This window comes from Corylus avellana, chromosome 5, assembly GCF_965113065.1.
Source record: "Corylus avellana chromosome 5, dhCorAvel1.hap1.2, whole genome shotgun sequence".
Taxonomy (NCBI): domain Eukaryota; kingdom Viridiplantae; phylum Streptophyta; class Magnoliopsida; order Fagales; family Betulaceae; genus Corylus; species Corylus avellana.
The window spans coordinates 19,628,270-19,641,493 of record NC_142494.1 but is presented as its reverse complement, the minus strand read 5'-3'; the positions used below and the strand labels follow the sequence as shown (position 1 = coordinate 19,641,493).

At 34.3% G+C, this 13,224-nt stretch overlaps 1 protein-coding gene across 4 annotated transcripts; it reads right to left on the bottom strand.

Moving 5' to 3' along the window:
- Positions 1–4,553: 4,553 nt before the first annotated feature.
- Positions 4,554–8,234, bottom strand: LOC132181409 (RNI-like superfamily protein). 4 transcript variants are annotated; one of them, XR_009440244.2, is made up of 5 exons: positions 8,106–8,234; positions 6,187–6,592; positions 5,125–5,937; positions 4,885–5,002; positions 4,554–4,798 (listed from the first exon to the last, which is right to left on the bottom strand). XR_009440244.2 is itself a non-coding variant. In XM_059594613.2 (3 exons), exons 2-3 carry the CDS (start codon positions 6,543–6,545, stop codon positions 5,379–5,381), a joined length of 918 nt encoding a protein of 305 aa, XP_059450596.1. In that variant the 5' UTR covers positions 6,546–6,592; positions 8,106–8,234; the 3' UTR covers positions 4,554–5,378. The 4 variants fall into 4 exon arrangements, 1 of the variants encoding a protein (XP_059450596.1); XR_009440245.2 differs by having other exon boundaries at positions 5,400–5,937; XR_009440243.2 differs by having other exon boundaries at positions 4,885–5,937.
- Between the last annotated feature and the right edge of the window lie 4,990 nt (positions 8,235–13,224).

The window sequence follows — 13,224 nt, the reverse complement described above, 5'->3', positions numbered from 1 at the left end:
CATTTTTGGGCAGAAAATATTACAAATAGAACAAAAAAAAAAAAAAAGGGAGGTGGGCACCTCAATAACATACCCAAATGAAGACGGCGCTAAATATGAAACCAGAATAACCGAACAAGTAATAGACGCATAAATAGTCCCAAAGAATCATAAACTATCCGGGCCTCTATAACTTGGGCATAAGCCAAAAAATCGGCTGCACAAATCAACAATAACACCTAAACAGAGGACAAGCAAAAGCATCTCTCGAAAGAGACATACAACTAACCCAAACATTTGCCAGGAGTGAACAACAACCATCGAAGAGTGGTTGAGGGGGGTAACAACACCGTCAAAAACATTTAAGAAATTGTCATCAAGGAGCAACAAGCTCCAGAAATTCACAAAAAGGCTAAGAAAAATGATTAAAGTAATTTGGAGCTTCAACTATAAATATTGTAAGTTTATAAAAACATTATAATTTAGGTGTGAGCTTGAAAACAATAAATGTAATTTATTAAAATAATAATATAAATGTAATTTTTAAGCAGGTAGGAGTAACCAAATCCTACGGCCTTGATTACAGAAAAGTTCTAGTTGTTCCATAGCGTTTTCTTCATATACTGTATTTTATGAATAATGCTTCAAATTAAAATTAAAAAAAAAAAACAAAAAAAAAACGTATCTTTCTTTATGTTATTTTAAAATTAATATGACTCTTAAAATTATTATTAAATTTTGATTCAATAATAATTTTAAAAATAAAAACATATAAGCATAAAAATAACATTTATACTTATTTAGTTATTTCTATGGGACTCCTCTCCAAGTTATTGGTGGAAAATAGGTGGCCCAAAATTATTACTCGTTTGCCGACAGTTTATATCTTTACTATGAGTGCTGTAGCTTGCGGTTAAAAAATTACACACACCCAAAAAAAAAAAAAAAACTATACATTTATGATAAATACTCTTGGCAAATGGCAAGAGTATTTATCAATCAGTTATTTTATATAATTAATGAAAAAGTAATCATCTATAATTTCTCCATTCGCATGGTTCAACTGGGCATCAATGAATTATGATCCTTTACCGTTTAAATGAATTGAAAAATATCGAGTTAGTTATATTGAAAAAAGTATTTTTGTTCCCTCAAAAAATGAAAAAAAAAACAAAAAAACAAAAACAAAAACAAAAATACCCATCAAATATAACTAACTAAATATTCTCTAATTCAAATGAACTGGAGAGAATCTTGTTCTGGCCTTGATGGGCTAAGGTAGCCAAAATTAGTTCATAAATCAGCGAATTCTTTGTTCATATCTGCCTATTTTTGTTCAAAATTTCAAGATGCTCATTTTGACAAAATCAAAGTCCTGCCATTGAGGGGGTAATTAGGTCAAGAGGTAGGTAGTAATATGAAATGTGAAGATGTGGGAGCTATGATCTCAAAACAACGGTCCAATTAAGCAGCTATGACATCCATGATTCTAGAACTATTGCTCTCTCTCTCTCTCTCTCTAAATATACACTAAGACGGGTTGGGATTCACATATATTAACTGTTCAAATTACTAACAATTATCGTAAGAGAGCATCAAACTATCAAAATAAATTTTAGGGGAAACTTCAGAAAACCCTCCTGAAGTTCCAGCCGATTTGAAATACACTCCATGAATTTCCAAAACTCTCATTTAAGCCCCATGAACTTCTATTTTTTTCTCACTTTGGACCCTTTTAACATTAAACTACGTCGTTTTGAATGTTTTATACCCATTTTACCCTTCCCCAAAACTACGTCGTTTTGTGTCCTAAAATTACCCAGCCTAAAATGACGTCGTTTTAGGCATTAATTTTTATTTTTATTTTTTTAAAAAAAAAAAAATTAAAAAAAAAAAAAAAAAAAAAAACTGAAGCCACCCCCTTGGCCAAAATGGGGTGGCTGAACCACCCCATTTTTGGCCAAGGGGGTGGCAGAGAGCCACCCCCTGGCCGGTCTGGGGGTGGCCGGACCACCCCCTTGGCCATGGAGGTGGTCTGGCCACCCTCAAAAGGGGAAAAAAAAAGGGGGGGGGGGGGGGGGGGGGGGGTTGCATATGGGGTGGCCGGACCACCCCCAAGGGGCTGGGGTGGTTTCGGCCACCCCATACCGGCCACCCAAAAACACCCCATCCCCTTTTTTTTATTTTTGGGCCAAGGGGGTGGCCGGACCACCCCCTTGGCCATGGGGGTGGTTCGACCACCCCCAGATCGGCCAGGGGGTGGCTACAGCCACCCCCTTGGCCAAAAATGGGGTGGTCCGGCCACCCCATTTTGGCCAAGCCACCCCCGGTTTTTTTTTTTTTTTTTTTTTTTTAATTTTTTTTATATATATATTTTACTTTTTAAATTTTTTTTTTTAAAATTATGCTTAAAACGATGTCGTTTTGGGCTGGATATGTGTTGTGATTTTAGGACACAAAACGACATAGTTTTTGGGAAGGGTAAAATGGGTATAAAACATCCAAAACGACGTAGTTTAATGTTAAAGGGGTCTAAAGTGAGAGAAAACCAAAGTTCAGGGAGTCTAAGTGAGAGCTTTGAAAATTCAGGGGGGGTTTTTCAAATCGGCTAGAACTTCAGGAGAGTTTTCTGAAGTTTCCCCTAAATTTTAAATTATTTAGCAACCTATCTGGACAGTCATATTTCATACGCACAAATTAGTAGTAATTTCGAAACCTAAATCCCCATAAAAAACCTACACCTACAAAGAACAATTTGTCAAACAATAAAAACGGCCCAAATCCTAAATCCCCATAAAGAAACCTACACCTACAGAGAACAATTTGTCAACAATAAAAACGGCCCAAATCCTTCACCAAACCTACCCAAACCCTTTGTTGCTTGCTTCATTTAGGGAGGATGAGAATTAATAGAATTTCGCTTCTAACTACTCTGTTGTCTCCCTTGATCAAAGATACCAAACATGTTCCAAAAGTAAAAATAGGGTATACACAAGAAACATTAAAAAAAAAAAAAAAAAAAATCAGAATATCAAAAGGCACGTCTCTAGTTATACATTTCTAATAACCTGTTTGAGAATGCGTTCGAGAAATAGAGCTTTTAAGTAAAAAAAAAAAAAACAGTTTTTTTTGGCAAAAACTTCATTTTAAACTTTTACCAAAAGTGTGTTTTGACCATATTTTTAAAGTCAAAAAGTAAATAAAAAAAAAAACTTTTAAAATTGTTTACCAAACATGCTAATTTTTGTTTAGCACAACTTTTTAAGCTCTCTAATGTAATCCCAAACAGATCCTAAGACTTCATATCAATCGCAAACATAACCTTTCTGTCTGCTAGTCTCTATCGCTTTTTTTAAAAAAATAAATAAATTGAATAAGGAAAAAGGTTATAGGGGAGGATTCTTTCCATTCTTGATCAAAAAGGAAGAGAGAATGAGCGATCCTAAAAACGAAAATGGGGTGAGCTCTCCAATAACAGATCCAAAACAAACTAAAATAGTGCTGAAATAATTACAAATGATAGAAAATTGGTCAAACAAGTGATCCGGTCCTCTTAAGAGGCCACACAAAGAGGTTACAGAAGCAAAAAGGCCACAGATTAAGACAAACATATCTAAGCCCCCACTTGGAACCAGCAACATCCACCAAAAGGAGGATGAAGCCGAAGATGCACTCTCTCACTTCATTAGGTTACACTAAATACTTCCAACATTTTTTTTTTTCTTTCCGTCTCTCTCACTTCTATTTGATTTATAGGGTTTTCATCAATTAAATCCTCTTCGCCATCACCTCCAGACCTCAAGTGAGCAAAAGGATTGTGTGTGAAAGTAAGCCCCTCAAACCCAGATTTTTTTTTTTTTTTTTTAAGCATCAGAAAAAATAAAAAAATAAAAAAACAAAATAAAAAAAAGAATGAGCTCTTACTTAGTGGCAACAGAAACAGAGAACTCGGCTTGAGTCTCCCTCTCTCTTTGAAGCAACCCCAACATCGGCAACAAGAAAAACAGAATGAGGGGTAGAAAATATGTTTGTAAAGGAGCATGGCTGTAATTCCATGACAATGATGAGTATTTTTGTCAATTGGTAAATTTCATTAAACCAAATTTGTGTCGCACAAATGGAATTAAAAGCATGTTTTAGGAAAAGCATAAATTCCAAGCTTTTCCTAAAATGCAGTGTTCGGCTTTTTGTGGCCTCTAAAGCTTCAGAATATTTTTACCAAACCGTTATGTTTTGTCTCAAAAGAGCATATTTGTTACTAAAAATAATTTTTAAACTCTTTAACACAATTATAAACAAACTCTTAGAGCATGTTTGAGATTACATTAGAAAATATAACTTCTTAAGGCCCCCCCCCCCCCCCAAAAAAAACAGGGAACTTATTTTATAAAAAAAAAAAAAAAAAAAAACTTCATTTATAAGCCTTTTCTTTTGGCCTTTTTAGCGCAAAAAAACGAAAGTATTACTCCTGAAATTTTTTTTACCAAACATGACAGCTCACTGTTTGACACGTCTTTTTTTTTTTTATATAAGTATTAAAATACTTTTTAAGCTCCCCAACACAATCCCGAAGATGTTCTTGATACAAATAATTAACAAAATAAGATGCATAACACATGGTTATGCTTCAATACAAATATGGAAATGAAGTGTATACAAAACAAATAAGGCCAGAGATAATGCCATAATCGGAAAGCGTTTAAGAAGATGGCAAAAGATGTCCTACAATAACAATCCCAAAGAACAAATACACAATAGTCAAAAAAAATGGTGCACTCAGCACTGTCTAAAGCTCATCTCCATCTCCAAACATGTCTATCTGCAGTAGATATAAAACAACCTATTTTACTTTCTCATCCACATCTGATATCTGTAACAATCACAAAAAGGTTCCAAGACACCAACCCATCATCAATGCATGTACTGTGACTATGAACATATGGGGTCATTAGCAAATGTAGACATAAATGTGGTGTTAAAGAATCGTGCAAACAAATACTGACCATCAGTGCTACCTTGAATCCTGCAAGTGAGACTACAATGTCAGCAAGTAATTCATCTCTAAATATTTCAAGTCAAATCTTCATAATTACTGAAAGTGAGTGAGGGACCAAAATTGAGAATCCCATTACAACAAGAACTTACTACATGTACAAAAAATACAGACATCAATAATCCCGAACCAAGCAGATGATGTGTCAAAAACCTCAGAACCCCACCACCACTGAGCCAGGGGGATGCCTTTTAACAATACAAGTAAGACCACAGACAGCTCACGTTTATGTTAATTCTGTGACATTTATCCCGTGTCTAGCATAAAAGCAATACAATAACCAAAGGAAAAAAGAGTCATATACTACGCTTCTAATTCATTGAAGTACAATCCCTGCATGCTCTAATCAAAGTGCAAGAGAGCTCACCTCATCTGCTTTCCAAAACCCTTCCTCATACCTGTACCACCTAACGTGCCCTTCATCATTTTTGGTTCGCTGGCACATAATGCATGAGTCTTTCATGCATGTTAAAAATTCGCGCAACCGAGACGCCCTGTCAAGAATAGATTGATCAATTTCTCGAACAACTCTTTTAGATGCAGGAGGTGGAAGGACTTCTATCAGAAGGCAATGCGATATGTTAAGCACTTCTAGGTGTTGTAAACCATCAAGGATAATGATCAGAGCATCCTTGTCTACAATTGAGCATCGGAGACTTAGGACCTGTAGTTTTGGAAGATATGTGGCTAGTGTAGAAGCAAACAAAATGTTACAAGGGCCCATAATCTTCAGTGTACTAAAGTTCTTGCAGTTCTTGGAAATTTCCTCCATAAGATATGGAGGATTTGCTATGCTAGGCATTGTTAGGGACTCAAGATCTTTCCATGCGCGAATGGCCTTGCATATTCCAGTCTTTTTTATTCTGTTCCAAGCCGGCAGAACAAGTCTTCTGAGCTGTGGGCATCTGCAATAAAGACACTGTTGTTTACTTCTCAATTCAATACTGGCTAATGGTATGAACACATCTTACAAATAAATCCAGTCTGATTGTGGGTATACAGATTAATATTCCATCCATCATCATGACAATAAGAAGCATGGTCAGCAAACCAGACCAAACATTTCATATAAAGGAGATATTAGCAATACTATCTGAAACCTTGAGGAGGGTGAAAACATTTGGCTTCACAAATGCCAAAACTAATGGAATTACCTTTCAGCAGTATAAGTCAACTGCTCATCATTCACGTACAGGTTGAAATGGAAAATCAAGGTTGTTATGTTTCCCCTGCTGAGACTCAAAGAAATCTTCAACAGACGAGTCAATGTCTTATCAGATGGGCTATCAACGTAAACATATGGCTCTAATAGGATTATTATGAAATTAGATTTCAACATTGATAAATCAAGTGTTCTCCAAAGCAGAGGATCACAAGCAGCCATACGCCATGCACTACAGACATGAGCAATGCCCTTAGTTAACTCAAATATGTCAAAAGACTGGAAAATCTTCACCAAAATATCAGTGTGCAGGTCCTCCCATCTCCTTACAAGGGAGTAACAGTCTTCCATTTCACCAGCTTCTCAAAATTCAAAGGACTTTTAACGCATCCAAATTTCTACATGAAAAAGAGTACAGGGAATCAATATAAAAGTTTCATTTCGTAAAATTCCTATAACAAAAAACAGAAAATAATAATAATAATAATTTTTTTAAAAAATCAAATATGATCGGAATAGCCAGCATCAGTTTGTTTGTTTTCATAACTTCAATTGGCAAACAAATCCCCCAATGCCATTTGAAGCCATTTGATTATTCTTAAAAAATCAGCAGATGCAGAGTAGGCCAATGCTGTTAGCTTCATCTGTGGGTGGAAATGGCCACAAAGGAAATTGCAATATATCTCCTAGATGTATATACTAGGACTGTTTACTCTGCAACTCAATGCAGAATATAAAGAATCAATCATAATTTAATTACAAATTTGGCTGACTACCAGTAAGGAATAGTACTATACTTGTAAAAGTGATAATAACCATGACTATGATTAAAAGAAGAAGAAGAAGAAGAGTGACAACAAAAACAACAATGAACCTGTAATTAATCCATGACAGCATCAACAGTTTTATTGATTAAAGCATGATAATCCCTTTGATTTAATTAAATCATATACACTGCAAAAATATAAATATTAATAGCTAAATCTTTCCCACATTGTTCCTCTCTTTAGGTGATCATCAATAAGACAGATCCTAAATTATTCTCAAAACATATGAGAATAAGGTTTTATGTATTGCAGAGTGGAAGGAGACCTAACCTTTATATAGAAAACCTAATGGATTCTTCTCATCACAGACTCCTAACATATGGTTTACCAAATCAGACAGGACTCATATTCCTATACAGCTAAAGTACACAAAAGTTTAATAACTTAATGATCACTCAACAATATTTGGCCTATCTGCATAATATTATACGCTACAAGTTCAATATTTTAGCAAGCCAAAACTCACAATCAATGGAAGTCCAATTAAGAAAACATATTCTAACAATCCAATCTTTAGAAAAAAGAATTGTACTCGGACAAAAATTAAAAAAAAAAAAAAAAAAAAAAAAAAAATCAGGAATTTCTCAGTGCTTAGCACCTGAATTAAGCAAGTCATATTCATCAAGGATTAAATTTTCAACAAATCAAAAAAGAAAATCCAACGAATCATACTAATATCAATTATGAACCAATACGTCAAGCAAATGATAAATAGCGCACACGAAAGCACATATACAGATCATATGAATGATCCTTGTGGGTCGTGTAAGTTTCAATTTCGTTTTCGTAACTGCCATAACCCCCATGAACAGATAAACCGCAAAGCAGAGTTGTAATTTGATATTGAAAACAATACGTCTGAATTGTACAATTCAACTTCATGACCACTGAAAACTCCGAAATTTCATTAAAAAAAACACACACATAAAATCCAGAAACAAAAATAAGTTTTCGTGCCCAACACTTTCTGGGTCTTACCATTTCCATTCAGATCTCCTATCCTGATCAAATACGCATCCTATACATACAATCACACATACATACACATATATACAAAAAGGTCGACAGAGAGAGAGATCGAGACCTTAATTCAGATATCAGTGGCGTTGGATCTCGATGATGCAAGTCTTCTGTGTCTTGGCCTGGTTCGAAAACGAATAAGATTTCTTTTCTTTAAAGAAAAAACTGTACTTTAATCCCTCTAATTACCACACAATTTTTAATATTTCTTTAAATTTAAGAATTTGTAGAATGAGATTCTAATATTTTTTCTGCCCATTTTAATATAGAATTCGAATTCTCACGTGATCCTTGTCTGATTGAGCTATTCATGAGAAAAATAATTTTTTTTTTTTTTTTTTTCACAATTTGATCTATGGAGTCTTAACCCTTGAAGGCTAAATCTTAATTAAAGAAACAAAAATAATCAGAATATCTTTTAATAATTTAAATTTTTTATAAAAAATGTAAAAAATAAAATAAAAATAAAACAACACATAGTCGAGGCATCTTTTATTATTATTATTATTATTTTTGTTTATAATTTATTTTTTTAAACTGAAGGGTTAAATACTTTTTTACTCAATGTGGTTTAACAATTTTATTTTTTACCTCATTGATTTTATTTTGTATCACAGATGGTACATCGATAATTGCTAAAAATGGAGATGATACTTCCGTTCAAAATTCGACGGAAATCCACATCAGCACCCTTAAAAAATAGACATGTGTCCATATGCTTAATTCAAAGTAAATAATAATAATAATAAAAAAATAAATAAAAACTAAAATGATTAAAAAAAAAATAGAAAATGGGTGGCCGACACCCCTGGCAAGTTTGGGGGTGGCCGAACCACCCCCAAATGCCATGGCCACTCCAGAACGACCAGTATGAGATGGCTAAAACCACCCCAAGCCAAACTGGGGTGGCTAAGCTAGCCACCACCAAAAGCCTTCGGGGTGGTTGGCCACTCCCAAACTAGCAATCCCTTTGGGAAAAATAAGGGTGGCCATTTTGTTCAAAAGTGGTGGCTCTTTCTAATTTATTTATTTTAAATTTTGTTTTTTAATGTTTTTAATCATTTTGGTTTTATTTAATTTTTAATTTTCAATAAGATATATGGACACGTGTTGATTTTTTAGATGTGTTGATGTGGATTTCCGTCAAATTTTGGACGGAAGTATCATTTCTATTTTTAGCCATTATCGAGGTACCATCTGAAACTAAAAGGGCAAAAATATAAAGTTATTAAACTAGAGGAAGTAAAAAAGTATTTAATCCAAAAAATTAAGTAGCAAAGAATAATTAAAATGACACATTGTAAACTTTTAAAATTTAAAAGGACATTAAAAATGCGTGAAAGTTGAAGTAAGTGAAATTTAGGAATTTGATGGTTGTGTTTGTTACCCTAGGTGTTCAACTGACCCGCCAACCGATAACTGATTATAACTACAAACCGATAACCGTTAACTGATTTGGTAGTTAGTTATTAAAAACCGCTAACCGACTAGGGCGGTTGCGATTAGCAGTTTTAAGGGGTATGAAAAGGCGGTTATAACAAATGACCACTTATATATATATATATATATATATATATATATATATATATATATATTTGGTTTGTATTTTGTAATATCTATCTAGATTTGGGATTTGTCTTTTTAATTTTTTTCATTTGAATTTGGATTAATGGATTTGTGCTATGTTTTTTTAGCCATGTTTTTGGGCTAGAATTTATTTGGCCTTTTTTTTTTTTTTTTTGAACATTTTGGCCTTAAACCCTTGAAATAAGATCAAAAAAATGACAAATTAAATGCCCAAAACAGTTAAAAAGCCCAAACGCCCATTAAAAAAAAACGGTTATAACCACGTGGTTATTGGATTAAATAACCGCTAACCGTCAGTTATAAAATAATCGATAACCGCCTAGGCGATTGCGGTTATTAAAAACTAATAATTGCCCAAGTTGGTTGTAGTTGCGATTATAGCCAATAACCAACGGTTATAACCGTTTGAACACCCTTACCCTCAACCGCCTACCGATGGTTGTGTTGTTTATCTGGATGGGGCTCGAGAAGGGTTGGAGGGTATTTCAAGACTCATACTCTTGTCTGTATCCCTTGTATTGAGGATTTGAATAAAATTGAAAGGTCTTGAGACGATTATGCCCTTCTTGTCCCTCGCTGGTTTGTAATTTATTATGTTTATTGAACTTTGCCTACTTTAACCACTTTCTTTGGTTGTATGAGTTACTTTGATGGTTAGGTCATTTATTTGACACATTTCTAATATTTCTTTTTCCTTCTTTATGTTGAGTAGAACAAAAAAAAAAAAAGTGAACTTCAAGAGTAAGTTTCCTTTTTAATTAATTTATAAATAAAAAAAGTTTCCCTTTTAATCTCCTCTTATTTCAAAAGATAAAACATAGAAAGAAAGGAAAGTGGGATTCGAAGCCTTTAAAATGACTTAACTGCCCAAGAGTTGGTCAACTTGACATGCCAATGAAGATTCGAGGAATCCAAGTGTCGGGGTACAAGGTGGACGGGTTCAGCAAGTTTTCGATGTGTTATGAACTTATGACCAAGTAAGTCTCGTTCATACTTTTTTTATTTTTTTTAGGAGTAGGGATAATTCGGATATATATATATATATATATATAAAATTTGATAAGATTTTGCGATGATTTTTGGTCTTAGGTAGGGAGAATTCGAATTTATGTTATGATATGAGTTATTATTAAAAAAAAAAAAGGTTTTGAATAGTTATGGCAAAAACATGACATTTTTATAAATTTTAGAAAAAAACTTCACTACCCTTCACTACAAAAAATCATTTTTTTCTTGATTAGAGTTTTCTAACGTGTCATGGTATTTGATATATCAAAAAACTTTTCTAATGTAACGCTTCTGACATGTGTTGAAGATAAAAAACATACGAGTCAATAAATTTTTTTTACTAACGTGTTACTGTTTGACACGTCAAAATTTATTGATGTGTTACTGTTTGGCACATTAATAAATTTTTTTGACATGTTATATTTTAACACGTCAATAAATTATTAATGTGTCAAGACACATCAATAATTTATTGACATGTCAAAATTAACAGATCAATAAATTTTAAAAAATTATTAAAAAATAATAATTTTTTTTTTTTGAAATTTTTTTTAGAATTTTTTTTTTCAATTAAAAATTTATTAATTTAAATTATTTTTCAATTAATATATATATATATATATATATATATATATATATATATATTTTAATTTTTTTCACCATCATCTCTTTCTCTCTCTCTCTCTCTCTTCGTTTCTCCATGGCCAGGCAATTTCACTGTCTCTTTCTCTCGATCTCTACAGTCCCCTGCTTCTCTTTCACTTCCTCTTCCAAACTCTAGATCTCTGCATCTCCCTCTTTCACTTCCATTTCTCTCTCTACGACAATTTCCTTCTTGGTAAAAATTTTGTCAAAAAATTGGAACTACATATAGTAAAAGCACCAGAACCCAGCTCACTGTCTGCAGATAAAAAAACCGACCCAGAATCAAACCAAAAATTGGAAATCCAATCAAAATCAAAGAGCAAAAAAAATCCCTAACCCAGTAAGAGAAAAAAAAAAAAATCAAAATCCCAAACCCAGTAGAAAAGAAAGACTGACCTGCGCAGGTGGGGAGAAAAGAAAGAAAAAAAGAGAGAGGGAGAGGAAGAGATAGAGCAGGTGCGGAGAAAAGAAAGAAAAAAAAGAGAGAGGGAGAGGAAGAGATAGAGCTGCGCAGAGGGAGAAAAGAAGAAAAAAAAGAACCAGCTCACCACGCTTGGGCGGGACCGCGGGAGAGAATTAGAAAAAGGAAGGGAGAGTAAAAAAACAAAATGAATACATTTAAAATAGAGAGGGAGACCTAAGCCGGATCCATCTTTAATTTTTCTTTAAAAAATTAATATTTTTAAAGAAAATAAAATATTAAAAAAAATTAAAACTATTAAACAAATAAAAGAAAAAAGAAAAAGAAAAGGGGTGGCTCAGCTTTTCTCGCCGGAGATCCTTGGGGAAATTCTCCAAAAACCATGGATCCGCTTTTCTCACTTCTGAACCACCATATCCCACAAGCTTTTTAGCTTTTTTGCTCTAGGAACTTGTCTATCTCTTTCTGTGAGATAAGAGTGTTGTTATACTTCATCTTCCAGCCAATTTCATTCTAATTTTGTATTCTAAGAGAAGTCTCCAAAGAAAAGTAATGGGCAGGCCGCAGGGAATGGTATTGGGGTGGTGGAAAATCCTCCAAGCGAGGCGGTGCTGGCCATGGAGGAGATGGGAATGGTTGATTCTTCAAGGAGCTGGATAAAGGAGGAAGAAGAGTCAAAAGAAGATTGTTGATGGTGTAAAGGAAACTGAAAGTGGTGAAAATGAGTTTAGGAGGTGGCCAAAACCGTGGGGTGGTTTTTCCACCGCTTTTAATTTTTCTTTTTCTTTTTCTTTTTAATAGTTTTAATATTTTAATTATTAATTTTTTTAATATTTAATTAATTTTATATTAATACTTTAAAAAATTGGTCGTTTTGGGCTACCGGATTGCACTACCGCACCTAAGGGTCTGTTTGTTAACCCCTTGCGCACTGTAGCCTTTTTCCACGGCACTGTAGCTCCAACTCGGCGCCGAAGACATTGAGAAAAGCAGTCAAACTGCTTGCTGCACGCTGACTATTTTACCCCTTTCTTATGCTAGACAATGACTATTTGCACCTTCAAAACACCCACACAAAAAGCTTGCTGAAATTTCCCCCCCCCCCCCCCCCATATCTCACAGCACAGCGTGAATATCCCCTTCCCCACCAACACTCACCCCTTCACCAAAATATACCCAAATTTTTTCCCCCCCATCTCACAGCACAGCGAGAAGCTTCATCTTCCCCAGCAACACCCACTCCTTCCTCCTCCTTCCATATCCTTCCTCTTTCCACCATTCTCTTTCTCTTTCCCCCATTCTCTGTGGATCGTTTATATAGGAGGATCAACAGGGGAAGGGAATCAGCCGCACCTTCATCACTAGCTGAATCGATTTCTCTGAAAAATTAAGCAAACCTTGATTTTTGATATTGATCGGGGAGATGTTCGGAGTGACTGACCGGAGCTATCCATCGGCATAACTGGCTTTTAAGCTGTGGCAAGACAAATGGGGGAGCAGGGAGAGGAAGAAATGACGAATT

Excerpts from the sequence above, each read along its gene's own strand:
- LOC132181409 (XM_059594613.2), bottom strand. The coding sequence starts at position 6,545 with ATGGAAGACTGTTACTCCCTTGTAAGGAGATGGGAGGACCTGCACACT. Across the intron at positions 5,938-6,186 it reads TTGACTTATACTGCTGAAAG|ATGCCCACAGCTCAGAAGAC; the intron begins GTAATTCCATTA and ends TCTTTATTGCAG.